Source organism: Falco biarmicus, chromosome 4, assembly GCF_023638135.1.
Source record: "Falco biarmicus isolate bFalBia1 chromosome 4, bFalBia1.pri, whole genome shotgun sequence".
Classification (NCBI taxonomy): domain Eukaryota; kingdom Metazoa; phylum Chordata; class Aves; order Falconiformes; family Falconidae; genus Falco; species Falco biarmicus.
This window is the reverse complement of record NC_079291.1, coordinates 67628343-67653535: the sequence shown is the minus strand read 5'-3', so window position 1 is coordinate 67653535 and position 25193 is coordinate 67628343. Positions and strand designations below refer to the sequence as shown.

Genomic DNA, 25193 nt, shown 5'->3' with positions numbered 1-25193 from the left:
GCAGCCTGATATAGATAAAGATAGTTTGTTTGTGCTGCAAGAGGGGCTCATTTTTGCACAGGAATTGGTCCATGCCCAGATGCTCCCAGAAAGTTCCTTTGGGGCGCACCAAGATTCCCACCTGCAGAGCTCCTGCACCAATTACTCAAACACTTTCTTGTGAAGATCTTCAGTCACTTGCCTGGTCAGTTCGTTGTCTCCAATCATCCCATTAACCCCCCCATGCAGATAATTACGGGGGAGTCCCCTGGACCACCGTCCCCAGGGATGTGGCCGTCCTGGCTCTGTGACCTCGGTCCCCCACCGCAGGACACGCTTGGATTTCGTACTCACAGCTCGCTTGCAACAAGTTCTGCAGCTCTTGCCACATACCCCATTTTTTTTTTTCTATTTTAGAAGGGAATTAAGCTTGTGTACCATACCTAGCAAATGAGAGCTTTTCACCCACCACAATGAGCAGCAGCAGCCGAGCCCCCCAGCATCTGCCCGTGCGGTCGGAGGTGGGAGAAAATCACTTGAACAGAAAAATAGTGACAAGGAGTGGAAATAGGAAGCATTTAAGTGTAATATTGGGCATGAGTCGATGGTGGCTTTCTTTTTGCAGGAACTGTATTCAGGCGAAGACAGTACTTTGAAAACACGGCGTTTTGAATTTTGATTGCGAGCCCACTGCCGCCCGTAAGCCCACTACCACCCGTGAGCCCACCACCCATGAGCCCACCACTGCTTGTGAGCCCACCGCTGCTTGTAAACCTGCTGCCCGTGAGCCCACCCCCCATAAACCCACTGCCGCTTGTGAGCCCACCACCACCAGTGAGCCCACCGCCCACAAACCCACTGCTGCCCGTGAGCCCACCACCGCTTGTGAGCCCACCACCACCAGTGAGCCCACCGCCCATAAACCCACTGCCCCCTGTGAGCCCACCACCGCTTGTGAGCCCACCACCACCAGTGAGCCCACCGCCCACAAACCCACTGCCCCCTGTGAGCCCACCACCGCTTGTGAGCCCACCCCCCATAAACCCACTGCCCCCTGTGAGCCCACCGCTGCCTGTAAGCCTGCTGCCCGTGAGACCCCCGCCCCCCCGTGAGCCCCCCCCTCCGCCCCCGGCGGGGCTGACAGGTCCCAGATGGGGGGGTGGGGGTGGATCTCGTGCTGCCGGCAGCGCCCACCAGCACCTCAGCAGCGAGTGTTGCTGCCCCCCCGCTGGTGGCTGCTGAGCTGGACGGGGGTTGTGCCGTGAGCTGCAGAGACTTATTATGGGCTGGGGGAGAAGCCGGAGCTGGGGCAGCCCTGCTCGCGGCTCCAACAGGTAGTTGGGGGGCGAATAAAAAAAATATCTGAAGCCCGCCGCGCGGAGAAGCACCAAACCAGCTCGCCAGGGCGAACGCTGCCCCCTCCCAGGCTGCGCCTTTAAGCCCCGCGGGCAGCGCCCCCCGCCCCTCCCCCCCCCACCCCCACCCCACCCCACCCCCCGCTGCCCCGGGCGGGCCCGGGCTGAGCCGGGGGAGGCGCCGCGCCGGGGGAGCCGCTGGCGGGGGGCGAAGCCCCCGGTGGCCACGGGAGCCGCCGCGCAGGTGAGTCCGGGCCGGTCCCGAACGGGGCTGCTGAGCCCGGGGCTCCCGCTCCGCCGGCGGCGCTTGGTGCGGGAAGGGGGGGACCCGCACCCGGTGTGGGCGCTGCCCCGCGCGGTGTCCCCTGCCCTGGGCCCCCGCCTGCGCCCCCCACCCCCTGCACCGGGGTCCCGGCTTCGCCCCCCACCCCCCTGCTGCCCCCAGCTCCTGCCCCGCGGGCCCCCTCCTGCGCCCCCCCACCCCCCCCGCACCCTTCACCCCCCCCCGCACCCTTCACCCCCCACCTGCGCCCCCCACCCCCGCCGCCCCCTCGCCGGGGTGCAGCGCCGGCCCCGTCCCTCAGCCCCGCTCCTGGGCCGGGGGGCTCGGGCGACCCCTCACCCCACACACACCTTTCCGGGGGGTGTCCCTGCGCTCCGAGGCTGCCAGGCTGGGGGGGGGGGCTGCAGCCCCGTGGGCTTACGGGGCGGGGCTCAGCCCGGCTCGGGGAGATGCCGCTGCTTGGCCGGCCCAGGGGGATCCGCTTGTTTCGGGGGGTGTACGGCCCCCTGGGGACCCCCCGGCCGGTCACCGACAGCAATGGGTGCAGGTAACGCTTTGTAGTGGGTGTCGATCCCTTGGGACCCCGCGATGACTCGGGGGAGGGTGGGGGCACGCTGTGCCCCGCAGCGCCTTTCTGGGGGACATGGCACTCTTGTCTGTGGTGACAAAATCACTGCCAGCGTGTCTGCTGTCCCTGCCATGTCACCTGGGGGTGCGCGGGGGTGGCGGGTGACCCCTGCACCCTCTGTGCTAAGCACCAAGTGCAGAGAAGGGTCTGCGTCGTTCCAAAGTTGTAACGAACGATGAAATATTCTGGTGAGAAAGTTCGGGGCGCTGCGTGGGAGAGCACGGTTCCAGCAGCAGCGCAGACCTCAGCGCTAAAACAAGCGACATCGTTGCTCCATGAAACGCGCTCGTGGCACAGCCGTGGCCCTGAGCAGTTTGGACCTTGGCATGGGCCCGATCCAGCCCCCGCCACGGGCTCTGAACGGCACCTTCATCCCAGCTGAAGCAGCTGGTCCTGCAGCCGGATGGTGCTTTGTTCCCGTGGTGGAAGGAAAGGGGTCGCGGGTGCTGTCACCTCTGCACCCCCTTGTCTGCCAGCCCCCAGTGTTCCGGCGCGTCCCGCCGGATCCCGCGCAAGAGTGGTCCCAGGGGTGACAGTGCTGAGCAGGGCAGCACAGGTGGGTGCAGGACTGGGGCAGCCCATGGGTGCCAGCATCCTGTGCTTGGTGAGGGTCTCCCCAGGCAGGAGGGGCTGCACAGAGCTCTGCATGGCCATAGCAGTGGTGGAGCGGGTGACGCTGTCCCTGCGTTCCATCCTGCGAAGCCTCAAAAATCCCGTTGACTCGGAAGCTGCCCAGTTGCCCACTGGGCTCTTGCCTTCCGTCGCTGGCTGGTTTCCCCGTGTGACTCCTGAGCATCCCTTGCAGGTTAGGGCTGGCTTTGGGGTACCACAGGGGCGCGTGCCCGTGAGCGGCGATGCCTACCTGCCAACGGCTGGCACCAGGGACAAAAAATGGAATTTACATGTTGCTTTGGTGTCTGTAGGCTGCTAAGGCAGAATAAAATGGGATGATCTGCAAAATAAGGAGACATCGGCTTTAGCCCCGGTTCCTCCAAGAACCTCTGGTCCCCGTGTGGCCACCAGCTTCACCGGGATCAAGGGTTCTCCCACAGCTTTTGCACAGGGCTGGACACAGTGTGCGAGGGGTGTGTGTGCTGTCATTAAGGGAAATGAGCGTCAGAGTTTTTTCTTCTTGGCCATTCATGAGCTGAAAAGTATCAAATTCTCTAATGCTGCTGTGGTGGGAAGCAGCGGGACAGAAATGGCACTTCTTGCATGCTGGAGACTCCCCAGGTGTATTCGGGATTTACCACCTGTACTGAGTTGTCAAGCCAGCGCGGCCGGGGGGAGGCAGGCAGCCTTTATTCTACCGTGTAAACCATGAGTACAAGTTTAAAAAGTAATTGCAGGGACAAATGTGCCCTGTGACCAAAGGGAGAGCCGGGGGCCGAGTGCCTCCGGACTGGAAATGCTGGCTGAGCCCATGGCATCAGTGATGATGCTGGACTGGGAATGCTGGCTGAGCCCTTGGCACCAGTGACAATGCTGGACTGGGAATGCTGGCCGAGCCCTCGGCACCAGCGATGATGCTGGACTGGAAATGCTGGCCGAGCCCTTTGCACCAGTGATGATGCTGGACTGGGAATGCTGGCCAAGCCCTTGGCACCAGTGACGATGCTGGACTGGAAATGCTGGCTGAGCCCTTGGCACCAGCGACGATGCTGGACTGGGAATGCTGGCCGAGCCCTTGGCACCAGTGACGCCGCAAGCGCCGGGGAGCTCAGCCTGTCTGCCATGTCCCAGCTGAGCGGGAGCTGGCAGGCAGGGGAAGGATCTTCTTACTCGTAAAGGGAGAGAAGCCCGAGCAGGACAATGAACAAGGCTCGCACAGTGTCCGCGGGCGCGCTGGCAGCAGCGCTGCCGCTGAGCCAGATGCACCTCCGAGGGGAACGCTGCGGGCGAGCAGCTGCTCCGGGTTGTTGGGAAACCGAGCGGCCGGGACTGTAACACCCCAGGATTTATTTCCTTGCAGGCTGCTGGTGCTCGGGAGGGAGGCTGACAGTGCTGGGGGTGCTTGGCTCGCTGCCCTCGATAGGAAGGAGGTGTCCTCAGCCCTGGGTCTGCAGCCTCTTCGGTGAGTGAAGTTTTCTGCTCGAGGGTGAGGTGTAGCCTTTGAGATGCAGCTACACGTTGATGTGGGGGGTGGGGGGTCGGTGTGTCGATGGGTGGAATCAGGCTCCTCAGCTGGAGGAGTTACAAAGCAGGTGTGTTTATTGCGGCGCTGGGCGCAAGGGGGGGTCGCGCTTCCGAATTTGCACATCGTTCCCACAAGCATGATACAAAGTCAAGTCATGCATGTATCTGTGATACAAAGTCATGCATATATGTAAGGTTTCTGAAAATTCAGCATCTCCTCCCTCTGGCGCCACTTCAAGACATACTTTTCACCATCTTGGGCAGTTACCTGAAGTTTTTGTTTATCTTTGCATACGTTAGCAGTCTTTGTTGTTTAGTTTCTGTTATCTTAAAACATCTGCTAGTTAAGGATGCACCCTTCCTTACTGCCCACTCTACACATGCCCACTGGGCTGGTTTTAATCTCTTTATCAGCCAATCCCCAAGTGGGGGATCCACCCTGTTGGTGGGGGCCATGTGAGTAGGAGGTTGCTGATCTCCTACTACCACAATTATTTTACCCTGGTTTATTTTCTTGTAGCAGTTGGCACATCCTCATCAGAAGGCTCCTTATTTATCATTCCTTATTTATCATTCCTTATCATCCTGGCGGAGCTCATCTACCTCAGTACTGATTGTCCCTCCTCCGAGTGCGAGTGCTGAGCTCCCCTTCGCGATCTCTCGGGTGTTGATGTTCCTGTTGTCTGTGCAGCTTCTGTCTGCAGCAGTTTGGGGTTTTCACTCTATCAGTGTCCCATTTCGGAAGGTGGAGATGGGATCAAGCCAAAGGACTAAGGAAACGCAGCGCTGGGTTCAGGGGACCACTCTTGTGGCAGGGGATGCTCGTGCCACGTGCACCGAAAAGGACCCTGGTCCTGCGAGCCGCGGGTCTTTGCTGGTGAAGGTCATTGCTCCACCTGGCGCAGTGCTGAGCGGTCCCGTCCTTGCTTTACCTGTTCTACCAGCTGGCTGCTGTTTCTCCATGGGCTTTTTTTCATGGCATATCATCATCTCAGAAGATTTAAGGGACGATGTACGGGCTTACCAGGACGCAGCAGTTTTATTCCAACACTCCCTTTCTCCTCTGGAGCCCCCTCACGGTGCAGCCCTGGGTGGGGGGGGGTGGGGCTCGAGTGAGACGGGGGAACTGGCACGGGGTTCTTGGGCTGACGGGTCCTTGCACCGCGCCAGCACCCAGCAGACACCTCTTGCTCTACATCCACTCCCCTCGCAAAATACTCTGCCTGCTGCCACAAGTTGCTCAGCCCCGTTTGGGTGCAGTCAGGTCCCCAGCTGTAAGGGGAACCCCACGGCTGGACCCCACTTTGGCCGGGATGTTTGGCTTGGGCTGTTCTCGCCAGCCGGCGCGTTTGCACCCCCACACCTCTGCATCTCCTCTGGTCACACTTCTGCTCTCACGTGCCCCAGGCGGCCATCGTCCCATCGTCCCTCATCTGCTCACGCCGGCAGTTGGGTGGCACCGGTGCGGTTTGGTGTTCTGGTGCCTCTGGTTTGGAATGGTGGAACCCACCGAGCGCGGCACGTTGGACTCTGCTTTTTCCCTTTGGGCTTTCTCCTGCTGGAGGCAGGTGACACCGCTGCTGTATTGCTCCTCTGAAGTGCCACAAGCCTTATCTCGGTGACACAGTCATTAGCCCTTCGCTCCCCTCTGACCAAAGGCTCCTCAGGTGGATTTGCTGCTGATCTTGTCATCCGCCCTCCGGCAAGTCACATATTTTTCATACCGATGCCATCATTTCGCAAGGGCTTTGTCTGGGTGAGGACGTGGAGGCATGACCTTCAACCGCCCTTGTGATGGCTCAGCAGACACTGTGTTGCTGCGCTGAGAACCTGACCACCCTGTAATGCTGCCTGCTTCGTGTGGGATAAAGCGAACACTTTATATATATATAAAAAAAATGAGTATTTAAATGGTTGCAGTGTGTCGGCTGCCCTTTATAACCATAGCATCAGAAAAAAGTGCTGGAAGATGGAAATGCAGCACCAAGGCTCCAGAACAGCCCAGACCTGCCGTCGGGGCGCTGGGGTTTGGCTCATTATCTGTACCTGGGGTTGGCTCGTGGAGACACAGGTGCCTCTGCTGCTTTCCACTCTTCCTCCCCTGCTTCTTCCCCATGGTCAGCGGGCGAGAGGCTCAGCCTGGTGGTGCTGGGGCCACCAGCCCCTGGAGAAGGGCAGGAGGGAGCCGGGGGCAAAGCAGCGTCAGAGGGGTGAGCATCCCTCTTGGGAAGGGAGGACTGGAGAGGGCTGGGGGGCAAGAGGAGCGACCTCAGGAGGTGAAACCGTGACCGGAAAGACACACGAAGGCAAAGGAGGAGAAATACCCGTGCGGTGGAGGACAGGAGGCTGGGGATGGGTGAAGAACACCCGAGCCTGTTCCCTGGGGGGGCTGGGGACGCCGTGGGGAGGTCGCCTTCGCACCTCGGGAACTGCCACATTTTGCAAGAAGCTGGGTTCCACCTGAAGCCAGGAACCAGCAGGATTTGTGCGGAGCAGTCTTGTGCTCTGGCCCATGCGCCACGGGGCTCACGGAGCCAAACAGGGTGCAACTGCCATGGTGAGGCTGGGGTCTGTGTCCGGGGAGGGGGCACCCAGGACATCCGTCCCTACAGTGGCCCTGCCGTGTCCCCTTGCTGCTCCTGCACGTGGCGTGTCCCCCACCTGCTGCACGAGTGCATGCGTGTGCTCACACACACGTGTGCTCACCCCCAACATGTGCTCACCCCCCCATGTGTGTTCACCCCCCAACATGTGCTCACACACACGTGTGTTCACCCCCCAACATGTGCTCACACACATGTGTGCTCACCCCCCCACGTGTGCTCACACACACCTGCTTTCTTCTCCTCCTTGACGAGAAGAGCGGGTGTCAGCGATGGTTTGGCTAATTAGGAGAAATATTACGGATAAATGGATGTTTGTGCCATTCCGCTTTATATTTTGGAATTTCCCTGCCTGAAGCGGTCGAGAAGTAAAGTACATCCTCCAGGGAGATCCTATGGGATGATGCAGGGCTGTCCTGGAGCTAAATCCAGGCTCTGGTGGAGAAAACAAACCCTGAGCTGCCAAGAAAGGGAAGAGCAGATATGGTGACCATCTCCCAGGGGTCCCGCGGATCCCTAGGGATGGCTGGAGGTGGTTATTTTCACAGGACGGTTCTTGCTGACTCTCTCCAGCAGCAAGAAGAAACTTCACAAGAAAGGACTGGAACGACCCTCTCAGGTCATGCCGTCATCCCCCCTTCGCTATCAGGGGCATCGTATTTTATAACCGCTCATAATTCATAATCTGACAAAAAAAAAGGTAAATGTGCTTTTCCTTCTCAACATTCCTCCTGGAAGTTTGTGCTCTTCTGACTGTTAATACTCCCCTAATTTCTCACCACCGAAATTTACTTTTTGCTCATCTGATTTCACGCAGCAATGTTTTCCCGCGTGCGTTCAGCTCCGTTTTGTGTCTATAGAGGGTCCTTATCCTCTATTTTGCTCTTGCAGGTTGGGTTTTCCATTTACACAGCTCTTTAATTCTTTTTTAACTCGCACCGCTCACACCAAAAGAAAACAAACTGTCCTTACGCTAAAAGGGAGAGCAAAGAAGACAGGTTTTGATTGTTTTTGGGGAGCAGAAGATTCTCTGTCTCCAAATATTCTGTTTTTTCCAGTTAAAGTGCCCCTGCACTCAAGACTAGGAACTTCTTCCGAGGGTCCCCTGTCCCTGTTGTTGTAGTACGACTTTCTATGTGCAGCCAGGTTTAGTCCAGTCTAACTTGTGTTGTCAAAATAACCCCCGGCCGTAGCCGATTTTGTCTGTGATGTTAATTTTTTTCCCTCAGATGCCGTGGTCCAATCTTTAAAGCACACTGACAGCCAGGCCACAACAGGTCAGCGTATCTGGGCTGGATTTTTGAGCTCCCCGGTTCAGCATCCTGCTGGAGAGCCGGTGGCTCCAAAACCCGCTGAAAGAGCGGAGGAAGCATCGCTCATCTGTATGCATTCAGGTCACCAGGACCACTGGCGAGAGTGTTTCCTACCCGTCTCCTCTTAGCCAGAGCTGAATTGTCAAACGGAGATATTGTCAGCAAAACAGAGGGGCCCCCAGGGCCGCCGGCGGGCTCAGTTACGGCTGGCAAAGAATATTTGGAGGGCTGTTGGAAAAAAAAAAAAGAGGTGTCTTGGACAGACTCTCCCTTCCTCTCCCGTTTCTCTCTGTCTCTGGCCTCACAATGAAATGACCTTTTAAAATCTCTTTATCTCGAAGCTTCAGTTTAAAGAGCTGCTGACGCCTCTTGGAAAACACTGAAAAGCTCTTGCAAAAAAGTCGCTGCGGCATCCTGGGTCCTGCTCGGCCTCCTTCTCTTTCACGGCTACATGTGTTTCCATTAGAAAATGCTGTTCCTCCACAGTTTTCCATCACAGACCAGTCCGTGCCATCAGCCAGCATGGGAACTGGTGGGAATGGCCAGCGCAGGAGGGACCGGGCGCGATGCCCCTCAGCAGGACGGAGTTTGGGACCGTGGAAGGAAAAGCTGGGTGGGTTTTGTGTTCCTGAAGCTCTCGATATCTAGGCAGGGTAAGTCTCAGAGGTTAATTTGCTCAGGTGCTTCTGGTGTGACCCGTAAATCTGGTTTCCCAGCAGGCAGAGGTTGAGTCCTTAGACACCTTGGACCTTTGGCCAAGAAGGCTGGATCGTCCGTATTTCAACTCTGACCAACCAAATTGTCTGAAATGGACTTGGCCAGTCTGAAGGGAAGGGTTGTGTGTCTTCTTCTGACCTGTAAGGGAGGAATATTGACCCAGTTTTAGGGCCGGAGGAGATCGGTGCCCCTTCTGCTCTCGTTAAGCTTCTTTCAAAAACTAACTCGACTCAAGTCCAGATGCTGGAACGACTGTGGATAAAGCAGATCCCAGGCTCTCCCATTCCTACCGGTGTCCAGGTGTTGTTGCCGTGCAAAAGAAGGTCAACCACAGGCTGGCTGGTGCTAGCAAGAGGGCAGGCAGAAAGCCAAGGTGAAGTGCCCTGGGTTTGGCACCTCTGGGGTCACGTCGGGAGTACCGTGTCCCATCTGAGCATCTTCGGTGCGTGAAAGGTATCAACCTACTGGAACAAGTCCGGCAGAGACCGCTGGGTTGACCTCAGGGGGCAGGAAGGATCACTGGAAGGGGCTTTGGGTGCTGTGCAGGACTTTTGTACCACTTGAAGCAAAATACTGGAGGCACTGGAAGCACCAGTGCCAGTGCTGGCCACAGGGGAGGGAAGGCTGCTCATCAGGACAGCAGCGTAGCTGTCATTAAAGCATGTACTAATTGCTCGGCGTGGCCACGCACTGGAGCTCTCTGCTAAAGGCTGTAGTGAGATTTGTCACCTGCTGAACTTACTGGCTGTGATTTTATATTTCCTTCGCGATGCTTGCAAAAATAGGGAATAGCATCGGGCTCTACATGAAACCTCACCCTCGCACCTGCCTCATCACACAACAGGACAAGGTGTATTATTTAACCACTTTTAATCCATATAAAGTATACCGTGGGGATATAGGCAGCCTGGGCAGAATGGTCCAGTAGAAGCAGCCAAGGATTCCTGAGGTTTTCCAGTGCTTTCCAAGTACCAGTGGACTTTGGTACATTTACCAGCCGGAGTCCCGGGCAGGCCCCTCTCTCCAGGCTGCAGCTCCGTGTCCCGGGATGCGACCGCAGCCTGATGCAGGCACGTAGGTTCCTCTCAGATAAATGTCCTACTTCCCAGCTTCACTGTTCTGCCTGCTCCTGCGGCTCCATCACTCCTGAGCAGCACCGAAGCCCTGCTGGTGACACTGGTTGTTCTTAGGCTCTTTACTGGGGGTGAGATAAGCCAAGATGCCGAGCCTGGTGCATGCTCCCTGTGCCATGAGCTGCCGTACCAGTTCACCGGGCATCACAGCCAGCAGGACCTTGAAACCCAGCCTGGGGGGCTGCCTGCTGAGGAGCTGGTGCCATGTGCTGTCCTGACCACAGGGCAAGGGCTGTGGTGCTGGGACACTGGCTCAGCACCCAGCCAGAGCTGGTGTCACCAAATGTGCCTGCACAGACACAGAGGCATCAGGTGGGTTCGTACCCACAGCGGACACGGTGATGCTCAGTGGTGGCCTCTGAGGAGGAATGGGAAGAGGAACCAGGCATGGAGGTGCCACCATGGTTGATGTCTCCAGGTCCTACAACCTGGCTGTATTAGTAAAACCTGAGGCATGTTCAGGGGATGCTGTGCGTGACTGTCCTTTTACTGCCAATAACGCACCAGTTGGAGCTCCTGGGGTGACCGTGTCTGGCACATGACATTTCATCCCAGTCTTGTCCTTTTCCTCCTCTTTTTTTTTTTTTTTTTTTTTTTTTTAATCAGAGGCCACCTGCAGAGCTGCTGGGGAAGCATGGACCAGAGAAAGCCGGTGCCAGGCACCCAGAGAAGGGGACCGAGGGCCAGCTGCCAGCCGTGGTGGATGGTGACCATCGCCGCTGGCGTGGTGGGCAGCGTGACAGCCCTCTGCCTGGGGATCCTGCTGGGTGAGTGTGCCACCGGGTATGTTCTTTCAGTTCATCTGCTCCGAAAAAGAAATGGTCTGCACAACTCACAGTGCTCGTAGCAAAAACCCTCAAAAGCCTTCTGCTGTGGACAAGATGTGGTCAGTTTCCGCCCCCCCCTCCCCCCCCACAGGCTGCAAGGCCTGTCATCAGGTTGTGTTCTGAATATCTGGCTGTAAAGCACTTCACCTGCGGTGGGACATGTATGCTGTGTTCCTCCCGTGCCTCCTGCCCTGGTCTCCTGGGACAAGGTGACCCGCTGAGCGAGTGCGGGGCAGGCTGCGGATGGTGTCTGGAGGCTTTAGTGAAGCCTTTGACAGGGTTTCCCACAGCATCTCCTGGGGAAATGGGCTGCTCACGCTGCGGTGGAAGTGCTGCTGGCTGGGGGAGAAGCACGGTGGTGGATGGAGTCACATCCTGCTGGTGCTGGGCACACTGGGTGCTTGCAGGGCTCCCAGCCCTCTCTAATGGCTTTATCAACAGTCTGGGCGAGGGGGTCGAGTGCCCCCTCACTCAGTTTGCAGATGACACCAAGCTGTGGGGGATGCTGATCTGGGGGCCAGGGGGCTCTGCAGGGGGGTCTGGGCTGAGGCCACTGGATGAGGTTCAACACGGCTCCGTGCCGGGTCCTGCACTGGGGTCACACCAGCCCCACGCAGCGCTGCGGGCTTGGGAAGCTGCCCGGTGGGAAGGGGACTGGGGGTGCTGGTCGACAGCCGGCTGGAGATGAGCCGGCAGCGTGGCCAAGGTGGCCAGGAGCCCAGGGGGCCAAGAAAGCCAAACGGCATCCTGGCTTGTGTCTGAAATGGTCTGGCCAGCGGGGCCAGGGCAGTGATCATCCCCCTGTGCTCAGCACCAGTGGGGCTGCACTGGGAGCCCTGGGGTCATTTGTGGCCCCTCGCTGCAAGAAGGACACAGGGGTGCTGGAGCGTGTCCAGGGCTGGGGAAGGGGCTGGGGCACCTGTCGGGTGGGGAGCGGCTGAGGGACCTGGGGGAGTTTAACCTGGGGAGGAGGGGGCTCAAGGGGGTACAGCACCATCCTGCAGTGCCACCCAGTTTGGTACCCAGCGCGCCTCTCCCCAGCCTGTCCCTGCAAGGATGGGCCCCGCCTGGGGTTGCATGGCCACGTTGCACCCACCTGCTCATGGACTTTTGTCTCAGGCTCGACAAAACCCCACCATGTTCGAGCTCAGGTCAGTTCGGTGCCGGGTGCTGCCATGGCGTGTGCAGGGCGCACCCCCGGCCATGGGGTGGTCAGGGACGGGCAAGATGCTCAGTCCAGGGGGGTGTAAAGGACGTGGTGAGGCTCGTGGTCCAAAGCAGGCAGCAAGGACAGCTAGCTCCGGCCCCAAACCTGCATGTAGCCTTGGTGGCCCTGACAAGACACCTTCCCCCCCCCCCCGGCAGCCTGGCACCCTGCGGTGGAGACCAGCTTTGAGCACACAGTGGAGCTGCGAGGGATCGCGTTCAACAGCAGCTTGCAGGCAGAGAACTCGGACTACTACAGGGTGCTGACGCCTGCTCTCGAGAGGCTGGTGAGTTGGTCTGGGATGGCCAGGAGAAGACTTGGGAAAGACCACGGCAGCGCCCCAGGGCTGAGCCCGGGTGGAAAAGGGTGACCTGAGCTGAACACGGGTGCTCCTGCTACCTGCCGGGACAAGAGATGCTCCAGCGTCCTGCGTCACCCAGTGCCACCTCCTGGGGTCTTCTACCTGGTAGGTGTGTGACCGTTGTTCTTTGCTTTGCAGTTTCTGTCCAGTTTCCAGGACTCCCAGCTGGACTGGAGCTGCACCGGTTGCACCATCCTGGGCTACAGGTGAGTGTGCGCAGGCAGCTGCCAGCAGCAGGTCCAGGGCATTCAGAGCAGCCCCACCAAGGTGAGCTCACACCTCTGTCCTTGGTCAAAGCCACTGCAAAGAGGAACTGCTTCTTTGGTCAAGGCTGGATTTTCTTCTAGGATTGCACCAATGTTCTGGCTTCTTTCATTTGGAAATGCAGTCAGAAAGGCAGAGGAAAATGGCTTTGTTCAACTAAAGCTGAACTTTGGGCCAGAGAAAAAAAATGCAAATGGCCATTTCAGGCCAGAGCGCATCTCCAGAGAAACCGGTGCCTGAAGTTATGAGTTTGGGTTCCCTGCAGGCAGTAGCTAGCACAAGAGCTTGTCCCTTGGCCAGGCTGTGGAGCCAATGGACCCATCAATTCCCTTTTCTCCAGCAGGAATGGAAACTCGAGCGTGATCGTCCATTTCCGCCTCCACTTCATCCCTCAGGATTCCCACCCGCTGAGCTCCACCATGGAGGAGGAGGCTCTCAGGCATGGGCTGGTGGCTGCCCTGCCCAAGCAAGGGCTTTCCCTGGCTGCCTATGGGACTATATCCTCAGCTTCCCTTACAGGTACGCTCCTGCCGCAGGTGTTGGGCAACTCGAGCGAGGTGCGCGGTGCTGGTGGCACCAGGAGGTCACGCCAGCAAAGCCACGACCTGTGTCTCAGGTAGCCCAGCCACCGCAGCTGCCCAGCACCAATGTTGGAAGCAGGGGTGCTGGATGCAGCCACAGGAGGTGCTGTGCCTGGTACCCAGGTGCTACCAGCTTCACGAGACTGCAGCAGAAACATGGCTAGATCTTGCTGGTAGCCCAACAGCAATCCATGGGGGGACCCCAGCTCCCCCCCAAGGCTGGTGCTGTCAGGATGCTCCCTGGCCGTCAGGAGCAGCCCCAGGTGCCCGCAGTAACAGCAGAGCCTAAATTGCAGCTGCTTTGGCTTTTCGTGGAGCACCTGGAACCAGCCTGAGGGACAAGAGCAGAAGCTCCGGGAGGTTAATTGCTGGGTTGTCTGTACCTACGAGCAGCCCTTAGTCCTCAGGGTTGTAGCAGTAATTCCTGCTTAGGTAGATATTTCTCATATTTGAGTTATCCTGAAACAGCCTGGCCGGGGATGTGCCTTGGTGCAGTGCCTGTGGGGCTGCACGTGGCTGTAGGACTCCTGGTCCAGCAGATTTAGGGAAAAAACCCCTGTGCCTGGAAAACATGAAGGTGTGGGTTCTTCTGCAGTTCCCCCTGCGCTCCCCGCAGCTCCCTGGGTCTTGGGGAGCTTTGTGCAGCCCAAAGGGGGGTGCATGAGCACCCCTTGGCTTTAGGCAGCAGCCCTGTAGAGCCTCGGCTTTGTTGCCTGCTCCCGTGCTGGCTGTGGGGAGTGCCGCCCCACACGGGATCACCCCACGAGCCTGCAGGGCTGGAGGCAGCTGCTCCTCTGCTGGGCACCGTGGTGGAGCAAACTGGGGAAAGGGGCTGGGTGAGGAGCTCCCCAGTGGCTGTGGGACAGGGCCCACCGTGGCCAGGCAGGAGGAGAAGCTCTGCCAGCCTGGCGCAGGAGCAGTGCGGCCCGTGGGAGCGCAGTCCCGGGATGCCCTCACTGATGCCCGTTCCTTCCCTGCTCCACAGGTCCCGGTGAGGTTTCTCCCCACAGAGCTGGGCTGAGATCAGGTAAGAGCCCCCCCCCCCCAGCCCCCCTGGCTGTGCTCCGCAGCCTGACCCGTGGCCTCCTCCTCCTCGCCGCTGGCCTGGCAGCAGATACCAGAGGTGTTTGTGCCCCATCTTGTTCGTAACCCGGCGGTCCAGGGCTCTGCGCTCCTTTCCTCTTGTGAGCTCAACCAGGCGTGCTCCGCTCCCGGCTCCGGGCACTGCCAGGGCAGTGACAAGGACACTGGGGCACTTGTCCCTGGGGAAGCCGGGACATGGTGGCTGGAAGGGCTGCAGAAGACACGAGTGACACATGGTCACTTGTCACAAGACCCAGCATGTGTGGAAAGAAACCCATGAGCGTGATGGCCGGGACTGTGCTGATACCCCTGATGGGGGGAGCAGGGGGGGGTCTCTGGCAGCAGGTCCCCTGGGCAGGGGGGATGGGTCACAGCTACTGTGGTGGCTGTAACACCACTGGCTTCTGGGCACCGGAGGAGAGCCAAGGACACGGCACACCTTGTCAGGCTGGTGGTAGATATCGGCATCAAGATGAGGGGAACTGTGCCCTAGGAACACCTTGGTCCCACCACCAGCTCCGAAGGGTCATGGCAAGGGCCACCTTCCTGGTGGCTGACATCTGGGCAAGTGCCACGTGCCTGCCAGCTGCTGGGAGCAGATCCTGAGGCAGTGGCTGAGCCTGTGAAACTAACTGGGATACTTCTTCCCAGAATTTCTTGGTTTGGAAGAGTTTCAGGGAGGATGCTGTGATGAGCCGGTGCTTTGCAGTGCTCTTTTCCCAGCCTGTGGGTGAAACCCGCTGACATCCCCGGCAATGTCCCGCTGCTCCACCACGATGTGTGGCTCTCTCCTCCCTTCCAGACTGTGGCAGCCGCCCTGCCATGCAGACCGCCAGCAGGATAGTCGGAGGCTCGGAGGCATCCAGAGGGGAGTTCCCGTGGCAAGTCAGCCTGCGCGAGAACAACGAGCACTTCTGCGGTGCCGCCATCCTCACCGAGAAGTGGCTGGTGTCTGCCGCTCACTGCTTTGCTGAGTAAGCTGTAGCACGCTACCTTCCCCTCCGCCCCGGCTCCAAATGCTGCCGTTACCCCTGCGCTGGGGCTCCCGCTGTACCAGGCTGCTCCATTGTGGCCAATTCCCCATCCCCGACGGAGCCGTGGCAGCTCCTGCCTGGCGCGGGCGGCAGGAGGGGTGGGAGGCAGCACCCCAGCGCTGGTGTGCGGGGTGATGCTGTGGCTGCGGGCTCACGTGGTCCCCGCTGTCTCTCTTCCAGGTTCCAGGACCCAGCCATGTGGGCAGCTTACACGGGGACCACCTCCCTGCGAGGTTCAGACAGCAGCGCAGTGAAGATGGGCATCGCCCGCATCATCCCCCACCCCTCCTACAACACTGACACGGCCGACTACGATGTGGCCGTGCTGGAGCTGAAGACACCCGTGACCTTCACGAAGTACATCCAGCCCGTGTGCCTGCCGGACGCTCGGCATCACTTCCCCACCAGCAAGAAGTGCCTCATCTCTGGCTGGGGCTACCTCAAGGAGGACTTCTGTAAGCAGAGCACGGTGGGGGGTGAGCCTCGTAGGGGGCACCGGGGAACTGGGGTGGGCTTGGGGTGGGCTGTAACACGGGTCCCGCCGCCGGCTCATGGCTGCGCCTCTCTACGTCAGTGGTGAAACCTGAGTTCCTGCAGAAAGCAACGGTGGAGCTGCTGGACCAGACGCTGTGCTCCAGCCTCTACAGCCACGTCCTCACGGACAGGATGATGTGTGCTGGCTACCTGGAGGGGAAGGTTGACTCCTGCCAGGTGAGCTGTGCCCAGGGAAACCGGCACCCCTCCCTGCACCCGTCTTTTCCCTCCCAGTATGCACAGGCAGCACGTCCAGCAGCCGGAGCTGACACCAGTTACTGTCCCCCCGCAAGGCTTGAGGCCATGCCTTGGACCCAGGTCTGGGGCTGCAGAAGGCAAAACTGACGACATGTTCCCTAGTGCTCGGGGCTGCTTAAGGGGCGCTTTGGGCTATTGAATCGCTTTTCTCCCCTGGCTGAGCTGGAATCGGGGCTGGTGCTACCAGTGTACCCATGGCAGGTCCCCAGATCAAAATCCAGATGGCAAAGGGCAGCAGTGGAAACTAAAACGTAAACAACAGGGTTTGGTGCGCAGCTTGGTGTTTTCCCTAGTTAGGCTTTATCCAACCTGGAATTGCAGGTGCTCAGCTGGAGAAAATCCTGCCTTTCCCAGCGAGCTGGGAGAGGGGCAGTGCTGGGAGGAAGAGGAGGGCTGTGGTCTCCACCGCTGTCCCTGTGGTCTGGCAGGGCCCTTCACATCCACCAACTGAGCAAAACTGCACTTCTCTGGTGGTAGCACGTCATGTTTCTGCATCGGATGCAGCACAACCACCAGAGAAGTGGCCAGGAATGGAAGACTGAAGGTTGGATGATGAAGGTGACCCACTCACCTAGAGCAATCCAACCCCCAGGAGGCACTGCCAGCTCCACAGGCACCACATGTCCTACATCGGTGACACTCGTGTGGCCCCACAGGACCAGGGAACCAGAGGCCAAAATAAGAAAACATCATGCAAAGCTGAGCATGGTCTCCGTGGGTTGCCTGTCACGCAGTGAACACCCATCATCAGGCTGTTCAAGGGCTGCTGGGCTTAACCTTCACGAGCAGCAGTTTAACAAATGATTAAACCAGTAGAAATGCTTACCCTAGATGTTATGGAGGATGTCCTTGCTGTCTTCTGGCATATCAAGGGCACAGGGCTACTGCTTAACAGCAGGACAATGTGCCCACACAGGAGCACCCAAAGGGCAGCACAGGAGATGCTTCACTCATCACTAGACTGGGTGAAAGCAGAGGTGAGCTGGGACACACGGGGATGGAGACCCCTGGGCTGGCAGAGGAGTGCAGAGGGTGGCCAGGGCCAGCTCGGAGCATCCTCAAGGAGACTTCACCGTCCGGCTTCTCTTGTAGGGTGACTCTGGTGGCCCCCTGGTTTGCCAAGAACCATCTGGCAAATTCTTCCTGGCGGGAATCGTGAGTTGGGGAATTGGATGTGCTGAAGCCAGGCGGCCTGGGGTTTACACACGCGTTACCAAACTCAGGGACTGGATCCTGGATGCTATTTCTGCCTTCCCTGCCGCAGCCCACACTGCCCTTCAGGTCCCCTCCAGTACTAACAGTAATGCGCCCGGCTCCGAAGAGCTCGAGACCACCACCACCACCGGTGCAATCCCCACCACTCCAGCAGCCCCAGCTGCCACCAGGGCGGTGACGGCAGCGAGACCACCAGGTACGAGCACCCAGCGGGTGGGCGCCCCTCGGCAGGAGGGATGGCTGGTGTGGGTCCACATGTCGGGGTCGTTATTCTGCTCAGCCAAAGTGTCCTTCAGCAGGGTGACCCACACAACCCTGCCCAGGCACAAGTGACACTGTGGGTACCCTGGCTCAGCCCAGAGCAGCCGGGCAAAGGCGCTCAGCCCCTGCGTGGATGGGTCCTGTGGGCTCCTTTGCTTATGCAACTGAACGTGTAATTTTGCTGCGTAAGCGGGTCTGCTCCAAGGACCGGGGACTAAATTTGGCACATCCACAAGTGAACCTGTGGAAATTTAAATTAAAGCTAAATTTAGGTTTAACTTTTAATCTGGAATGGCGAGGCTCAGAGACACAGAGCTGCTGATTGCCCTCGAGAAAGGCAGAGGATTAAGGACTTGCCCAGAGCAAGATGCAGAGCAGCAGCGGGGGTGAAAGCCCGCGTACGGCTGCGCGCAGCCACCATCAGAGACCACCACAATCAGCTTGGGCAGGTCCCTCACATCTGTCCCCGCTCAGACTTACTGGTTGGAGAGAGCAAAGTCTCTCCTTGCTTGTCTTCTGCCAGGGGTGCTCACATGTCATGCTTTGGCTTTTGTTCAGAGTGTGGAGGACGACCTGGGTTCTCTAAACCCAGCAAGATCGTGGGAGGAACAGATGCTTCCAGAGGAGAGATCCCCTGGCAAGTCAGCCTGAAGGAAGACTCGAGGCATTTCTGTGGAGCCACCATCATTGGGGACCGCTGGCTGCTGTCGGCAGCTCACTGCTTCAACGAGTAAGAGTCCGATGCTGCTCGCACTGCTCCTCCAGCTCCCCTGCCCCAGAGCTGGGCAGAATCCAGTCCCGGGGCAGAACCAAGGCTACACGTTGGCTGGACGTTACTACCTGTTGTAGCTAGAGATTCAGAGCAAAAGGGGTTCTGTGGGGAGGCTGGGGTGAGGCAGGGAAAGGTTAAAGCAGCCAGGGCAGGGAGCAAGGGCAACACATCTACTGGGTGGAAAAGGAGTGGTGCCACAAGAGAGCTGCTTTAAGAAATTTAACCTTAAAAACTGGCTGTAATATATGTAATATATGAAATAAGAGACACGTCATCAACTGTTAAAGGGAAGATGGTCAGTTCGATCCTCCGTAGTTCTGTTAAACTTGTGAGAGCCCAAGCCCAGATTTATAAATAATCTAGATGAAGAAATGAGTAGCAAGAGGATAACGTCAAGAATAAAAATTGCCGAAGGCAGAAAAGGTGGGGGACTAACTGAGGAGTTTCAAGACAACCTTATGCATCAAATAGCTGGGCAATAAAGTGAAATGCAAGGTAGGCGAGCGTTGACGTGAGGCACAGGGCAAGCAAGCAGCACGTGCTGTCTGTCTGCAGAGGGTCACGGGTCTCCAGCAGCTTTAAAGGGGTCAGAAATACTGTGGGTATTGCCACGAAAACAGCAGTTCCTGGTAATGCCCAGCACAGGGACATCCTGAACGTTGCAAGCAGTGCTAGCATGACATCGCCAGAAGGCCAGCACAAGATGAGGATGAGCTGGGTGTGGAGCAGCATCGGAACGGGCACGACCAAATGGATCAGACTGGGACAACTGGGGAGGAAGGGGGTGCGTGACAGGGACGGCAGGGCTACAAAGGGCACAGTGGTTAGGGAATGCCGCCTTGTTGCTTTTCTAAGATCTCCAATAACCACCAAGAGCAGGTGTAAGACAATCAAAAGGGAGCATTTTTTTCATAAATTTCATGAAACCAAATGTTTAAAAGGGACATGGTGTTGAAAAAAAACCAAGGAATAAACCACAACTCTAGGAAAACCCAAACAGAACCCCCAAATCCATCAAGACCTACACGGTCTGTGTGCCAGAACGCTTCTGAAATCACAAATAGCTGGTCTGTGGGCCTGACTTAGCAGCGCTGCTCCTCTGTGTGAGGCTTTGGTAAAGGGAGGTTTCAAACACCGATCGTTTAAAGTTGTCCGCAATTTAAATGTCAGGATTCATGCCAGGCGTATGTGTGTTTGGGATCGTGTGTTTGCAGGACAAATCCGGAGGAGATCGAAGCCTACATGGGAACAACGTCACTAAATGGAACCGATGGGAATGCAGTGAAGGTCAATGTCACAAGGGTGATCGAGCATCCCTTCTTCGACCCTGTTTTTCTGGATTTCGATGTGGCGGTACTAGAGCTGGCAAGACCTCTTGTCTTCAACAAGTACATCCAGCCCATCTGTCTTCCACTTGCTGCGCAGAAGTTTCCCGTTGGCAAGAAATGCCTCATTTCTGGATGGGGTGACCTCCAGGAAGGGAATGGTAAGCAGTGACGCATTACCAGTTGGTTTGCTCTGGAGCAGTGACAGACCCAGACAGTCCTGGGAGCGTACAGGACAAGGGACAGTAACGGGGACAGTCAGGAACTGACAGAAAAACGCGAATAAGGGCACACCGAGCACTGCCTTAAACCGCAGTTATTTAGGAGCCACCAGCAAACAAGAAAATGGAGAGAAGGAGCCAGGAGAAACCTGCTGGGCTCCCCTCGGGTGTTCTCCCACGTTAAGCAAGAGCGGGGCGATGCCTCGCACCTGCCGTAGGTCTGGCAGGGTGGCGTGTCGGCCCCAGTCACCACACTCAGCCACAAAGATGTTCCAAGCAATTAGAAAAAGCAACGCTCCCGCTGCAGGGAGAAGGCCTGAAGGGTGGCACGTGTCCCCCTGGCAGCAGGACCAGGAACCCGCAAGGTGCTTGGCACAGGGACGGGGACGTGCCGCCTGCATGCAGCATCCTCTGCGCAGGCGTGGAGCTGCACCCTGGGGTGAGCGGGGGCAGCTCAGAGAGGACTCAACCCCATGTGCCGGGGTTAGAGCCTGTTTTCTTGAAATACACGTTTGGTCAGTCTAAAAGCCCTTAGTTTGCGCTTCCCTCTGCTGCACTCGCTAACCCCGTGGTTTTCGTGCAGCCACCAAGCCCGAGATCCTGCAGAAAGCCTCGGTGGGCATCATAGACCAGGAGACCTGCAACTTCCTCTATAACTTCTCCCTCACCGACCGAATGATCTGCGCTGGCTTCCTGGAGGGGAGGACAGACTCTTGCCAGGTAAGAGCGGGATTCCTCTGTGAATCATTCCGGAAAGCTGGGCTAACACAGCTCAGCACATCCTCCGGATTTACCGACCTGCGGTGGCCAGGCTGCAAGCCACGCGTCCCTTAGCTCAAAAACCTCAGCCCGCTGCTTTTAAAAGTAAATAAAGCTCCATCAAGTTGAGCGTGACTTAAACCAACTGTCCCACCGCTCCGTCTGGCCAGACTGGAGTCCTGGATGACGTGTGTCCCCTCCTGTGGCAGCGAGGCAGTGGCAGCTGCTGGTGGCTGTCCCTCCTTGTGGGAGGGGGCTGTCGGGAGCCGTTACTGTCCGTGAGAGATGCGCCCCGTGTCCGTGCTGCCAGGGGGAGCCCGCTGACCCTGGTTTCAGCCTGGGCATGTTCTTGTCTTGCACACAGGACAGCCCGATGGACTGGGCGAGGAAGGGGCTGGGGCTGGCGGAGTCCTCCACGCAGCTGCAGGTTGATCTCTCCTGGGGAGACTGGGTTGAGCAGCCTCCTTGCTTCTTCCTCAGGGGGATTCAGGTGGACCCTTGGCCTGTGAGGTGACCCCAGGAGTGTTTTATCTGGCTGGCATTGTGAGCTGGGGAATTGGCTGTGCCCAGGCTATGAAGCCTGGTGTGTACTCCAGAATCACCAAACTCAAAGACTGGATCCTGGACACCATCTCGCAGCTGCCCAGTCCCGGCACAGGCACCCCTTCCAGTTCAGCCATTGCTCAAACTCCTACTGCAGCCGTCCCCACCCAGCAGCCCAGCCCAGCAGCTCCAAGTCCAATCGACAGAACCACCCTGGGCTCGAAGACAACCACAACCATGAAAGAAACCTCCATAGCGCTGCAAACCACCGAGCCTGCCAAGCCCACCCAAACTCCAGGTAAAACTGACGATAGATTTATTGCCATGGTGGTAGGAGACCTCCAGCCCCAGCACAGAGGGTGCTGAGCAAGCCGTGGGTTATTGCCTTCCAGTGGTGCCCTGTACCAGCCTCACCTTCAAGTGTTCCAGCGAGGTCTGTATCGGGAAGGAAAACCCGGAATGCGATGGCATCGTTGACTGCAGCAATGGCTTCGATGAGCGTAACTGCGGTAAGTACGGCTCTGCAGCCTCACGGCTTTGCCCAGGCTCCCCAGTGACACCCACCAGCTGCCCATGGGCTGTCCTGTGCCCCACCTCACACACCGGGGGTCTGGGCCAGCCCCTTGTGGTCCAGGTCCTACTTGGTCTGCTGGAGACGCATTACAAGATAAAGCTGGATGAGCAGGATCCAAATTTTCCGCCCGAAAATGTGGCCCCTTCTCCCATGCTATAAAACATTAGAACCCCTTGCCCAGCACGCAGGCCTTCTGGTCAGTTGTTCTGCCAGCCCAAGCTGGCGAGATGCTCTGCACAGCATGGCGGGCCAGAAGATGTCTGGGTGTCCCCAGGAGTGCTCCTTGGACCGCACGTTCCTTGCTGTGTGACAGCTCAGCCAGTCCATCTCCCCACCCTGCACGCCTGCAAGGTGGGATCTCGGACAAGGTCCCACGTGTGCCAAGCCTTGTCTCAGACGGGTGAACTCAACCCACCACATCCAGCTGCCCTGCGTGTCTCCCCAGAAGGCTGCCCCGTGGCACTGGGGGTGGAAGGAGGGCGGGTGGCCCCTTTGGCGACGGTCACCTCAACCCCCGGTGCCCGTTCCTCTGTCCCAGACTGCGGCTTCACAGCTGCCCTGGCCTTCAGCAAGATCGTGGGTGGCAGCACCGCAGCTCGAGGAGAATGGCCCTGGCAAGTCAGCCTCTGGCTTCGGCGGAAGGAGCACAAGTGTGGGGCTGTCCTCATCACCGACCGGTGGCTGCTCTCTGCAGCTCACTGCTTTGATATGTAAGTCTGAGATGGGCTAGTGAAGCCACCTGGCTCCTGGCCGTGCTCCCGCCAGCCCACCCGCCCTCCCCCTTCCTCGCAGTCCAGCGCCGTGGCTGGGATGCTGTGCCCCACTGGAAGCACGCACTCCCTATTCCAGCGAAGCCTGGGTGATGGCCACAGGGTGATGGAGGCGGGGGTCCTGCCCTGACACGGTGTGTCCGTAGCGCATCCCAGCCCCCCAAGCAGAGGAACGCCCCCCCCTTGTGAGGCCAGGCTCCTAACAGCCAGGTTTGCTGTCTTTCTGCAGTTACAGTGACCCCAAAATGTGGGTGGCCTTTCTAGGAACGCCTTTCCTGAGTGGCATCGATGGCAAAATGGAGAAAATACTGCGTATCTACAAGCACCCTTTTTACAACGTCTACAGCCTGGACTACGACGTGGCTCTGCTCGAGCTGAACACGCCCGTCCAGTTCAGCAGCACCATCAAACCTATATGTCTGCCGGACAGTTCACATGTCTTCCATGAAGGAGCCAGATGCTTCATCACAGGCTGGGGCTCCACAAAGGAAGGAGGTAAGGGCTGAGGGCTCCCTCGCATCGCTGATGCTGAGCGCCACCTCCCCTGCGAGCCCAGACACCCGATTCCCACGCAATTCCCACACCACAGCCCCGAGCATGCCCCATGCCAGGCCAGACCCTGCGGGGGACACAGAGCCTGGCCTCACTGCCCTGTCCTCCTCTCTTTGGTCACACCTCTGCTCTCTTGTAGCCTCCCCAAGCGTCCCGCGCACACCCCATCCCTGAAGCAGCTGCGCCAGCTGTGCTGCTGCAGTACAGGGCCCACACAGATACCGTTCCGGGCCAGCCGTGTGACGAGCCACGCGCCGAAGGGACTTTCCTGTGCTTGCTCCGCTGGGGAGGCACTTTGTCAGCACGGGTGTCCCCCTTGGCAAGCGAGTGGCGCTGCAGGGATCCCGCTCCTCCGCGTGCTGCCGCCACTCCTGTGCTTGGCACTGTGCTAACGGCGGTACTTGTCTCCTCAGGCGTCATGTCAAAGCATCTGCAAAAAGCAGCAGTGAACATGATCGGAGACCAGGCCTGCAAGAAGTTCTACCCCGTGCAGATCAGCAGCAGGATGCTGTGCGCTGGCTTCCCGCACGGCACCGTCGACAGCTGCTCGGTGAGCGTGGGAGCAGCAAACGCTGCGGCTGGGACGGGTGAAGTCCCCAAGCTGTGTCCTCTGACGAGGCCCTTGCCCTGCCTCCCCTAGCTCAGCTACTGGCCGTTGCCATTATCTGAGTCCATCCTGCATCCCCCCCGGGCTGTGACAGGTCAGAGAAACATGCGGAGAGGTGATGCCTAGAGCCCGCAGGGATGCCGTGGGGCCCGTTTCGTGACCCTGTTGTGCCCCCAAACACACTGTCCCGTGTTCCAGAACCGCAGACTGTGCATGCAAAGACATCACCGAGCAGTCCTCCAGCTTGGCAGCAGGCTCCTGGGGAGGCGGGGAACAGCACAGCAAATGTCCCAGACACCAAAGAACATCTCACAGCTGGGGGGGCTGGTCTGTCTCCTTGCCTTGACAGAGGACCCTTTTCCTCTCTGCAGGGTGATGCCGGTGGGCCCCTGGCGTGTAAAGAACCCTCAGGGAAGTGGTTTGTTGCAGGAATCACAAGCTGGGGCTATGGCTGTGCCAGGCCAAACTTCCCTGGTGTCTACAGCAAAGTCACAGCTGTCCAGGGCTGGATCGTGCAGAACCTCAAGCGCTGAAGCTACATTTTGCCACTCAGGTAAGGTGAAGAGGACGAGGAATGTGTTGGGAGAGAGGAAGGGAGGGAGGGAGGGAGGAAGGAGACTACGCATCTGGCTGTAGCAAGACGTTTCCCCTTTCCCAGCCCACCTGCCAGTGACACCCACGCCGTACACGCCTGGACCACTACTGAGAAGGCTCACCTCCAGATGACTTGGCTCACCTCCAGATGACTTCACATCCAGGCTTACACCACTTGGGAGGCTCCCATCACTGATGCTGCGCAGCCAATACCATCACATTCAAACAGTAAAAAGGCTGCTAGGCAAACATGGCTGGAAAGCATTTCATTTTCACGTAGTCATTTTCATTTTCACGTAGCCATTCTGTTCTCTAGAGGGGGAACTGCACTTCAGTGTCAATTACTCCACATACCCAGTTACCTAACAGTTTACCTTGTGTCAGAGCACTTCGGTCCCTTCATAGACCCCACCACACTGGGAGATTACATGAAATCGGGTTCTCCCACACCCCTTTGAGTGTCCCAGCGGGTAAGGAGATAACATCCTTCCAGTCACTCTCCCTGCCCCAGCAAGTACCAGCAGTGAAATATTTTATAAACTACAGAAGAGCTTCAAAAGAAGGGATTGAAAAAATGTTACTACAGGGCTGTGGGCACTTTTCATCTCCTACACTCTCCTGTTCCAGCTCCTGTGCACAGTGCTGACTACACAGCATCAACTGACTTTGCCAGGAGAGGTGTGTAAGCCAAGAACAATACAGAG

General features: G+C 58.2%; 1 protein-coding gene across 2 annotated transcripts; it reads left to right on the top strand.

The window, feature by feature from the left end:
- Positions 1 to 1493: 1493 nt before the first annotated feature.
- Positions 1494 to 25187, top strand: TMPRSS9 (transmembrane serine protease 9). 2 transcript variants are annotated; one of them, XM_056337288.1, is made up of 21 exons: positions 1494 to 1578; positions 4218 to 4319; positions 10754 to 10914; positions 12340 to 12467; positions 12681 to 12748; positions 13150 to 13325; positions 14373 to 14414; positions 15273 to 15444; positions 15685 to 15959; positions 16079 to 16215; positions 17389 to 17707; positions 18331 to 18502; positions 19759 to 20030; positions 20674 to 20810; positions 21330 to 21690; positions 21785 to 21901; positions 22505 to 22676; positions 22966 to 23231; positions 23702 to 23838; positions 24267 to 24448; positions 24554 to 25187. In XM_056337288.1, exons 3-20 carry the CDS (start codon positions 10782 to 10784, stop codon positions 24426 to 24428), a joined length of 3246 nt encoding a protein of 1081 aa, XP_056193263.1. In that variant the 5' UTR covers positions 1494 to 1578; positions 4218 to 4319; positions 10754 to 10781; the 3' UTR covers positions 24429 to 24448; positions 24554 to 25187. The 2 variants fall into 2 exon arrangements, with proteins under 2 accessions (XP_056193263.1, XP_056193264.1); XM_056337289.1 differs by lacking the exon at positions 1494 to 1578 and having other exon boundaries at positions 4059 to 4319; positions 24536 to 25187.
- Positions 25188 to 25193: the final 6 nt, after the last annotated feature.

Coding starts and splice junctions, on each gene's coding strand:
- TMPRSS9 (XM_056337288.1), top strand. CDS start 10,782: ATGGACCAGAGAAAGCCGGTGCCAGGCACCCAGAGAAGGGGACCGAGG. Junction 15,960..16,078: donor CTACCTCAAGGAGGACTTCT/GTAAGCAGAGCA, acceptor TCTCTACGTCAG/TGGTGAAACCTGAGTTCCTG. Junction 20,031..20,673: donor TGACCTCCAGGAAGGGAATG/GTAAGCAGTGAC, acceptor GTTTTCGTGCAG/CCACCAAGCCCGAGATCCTG.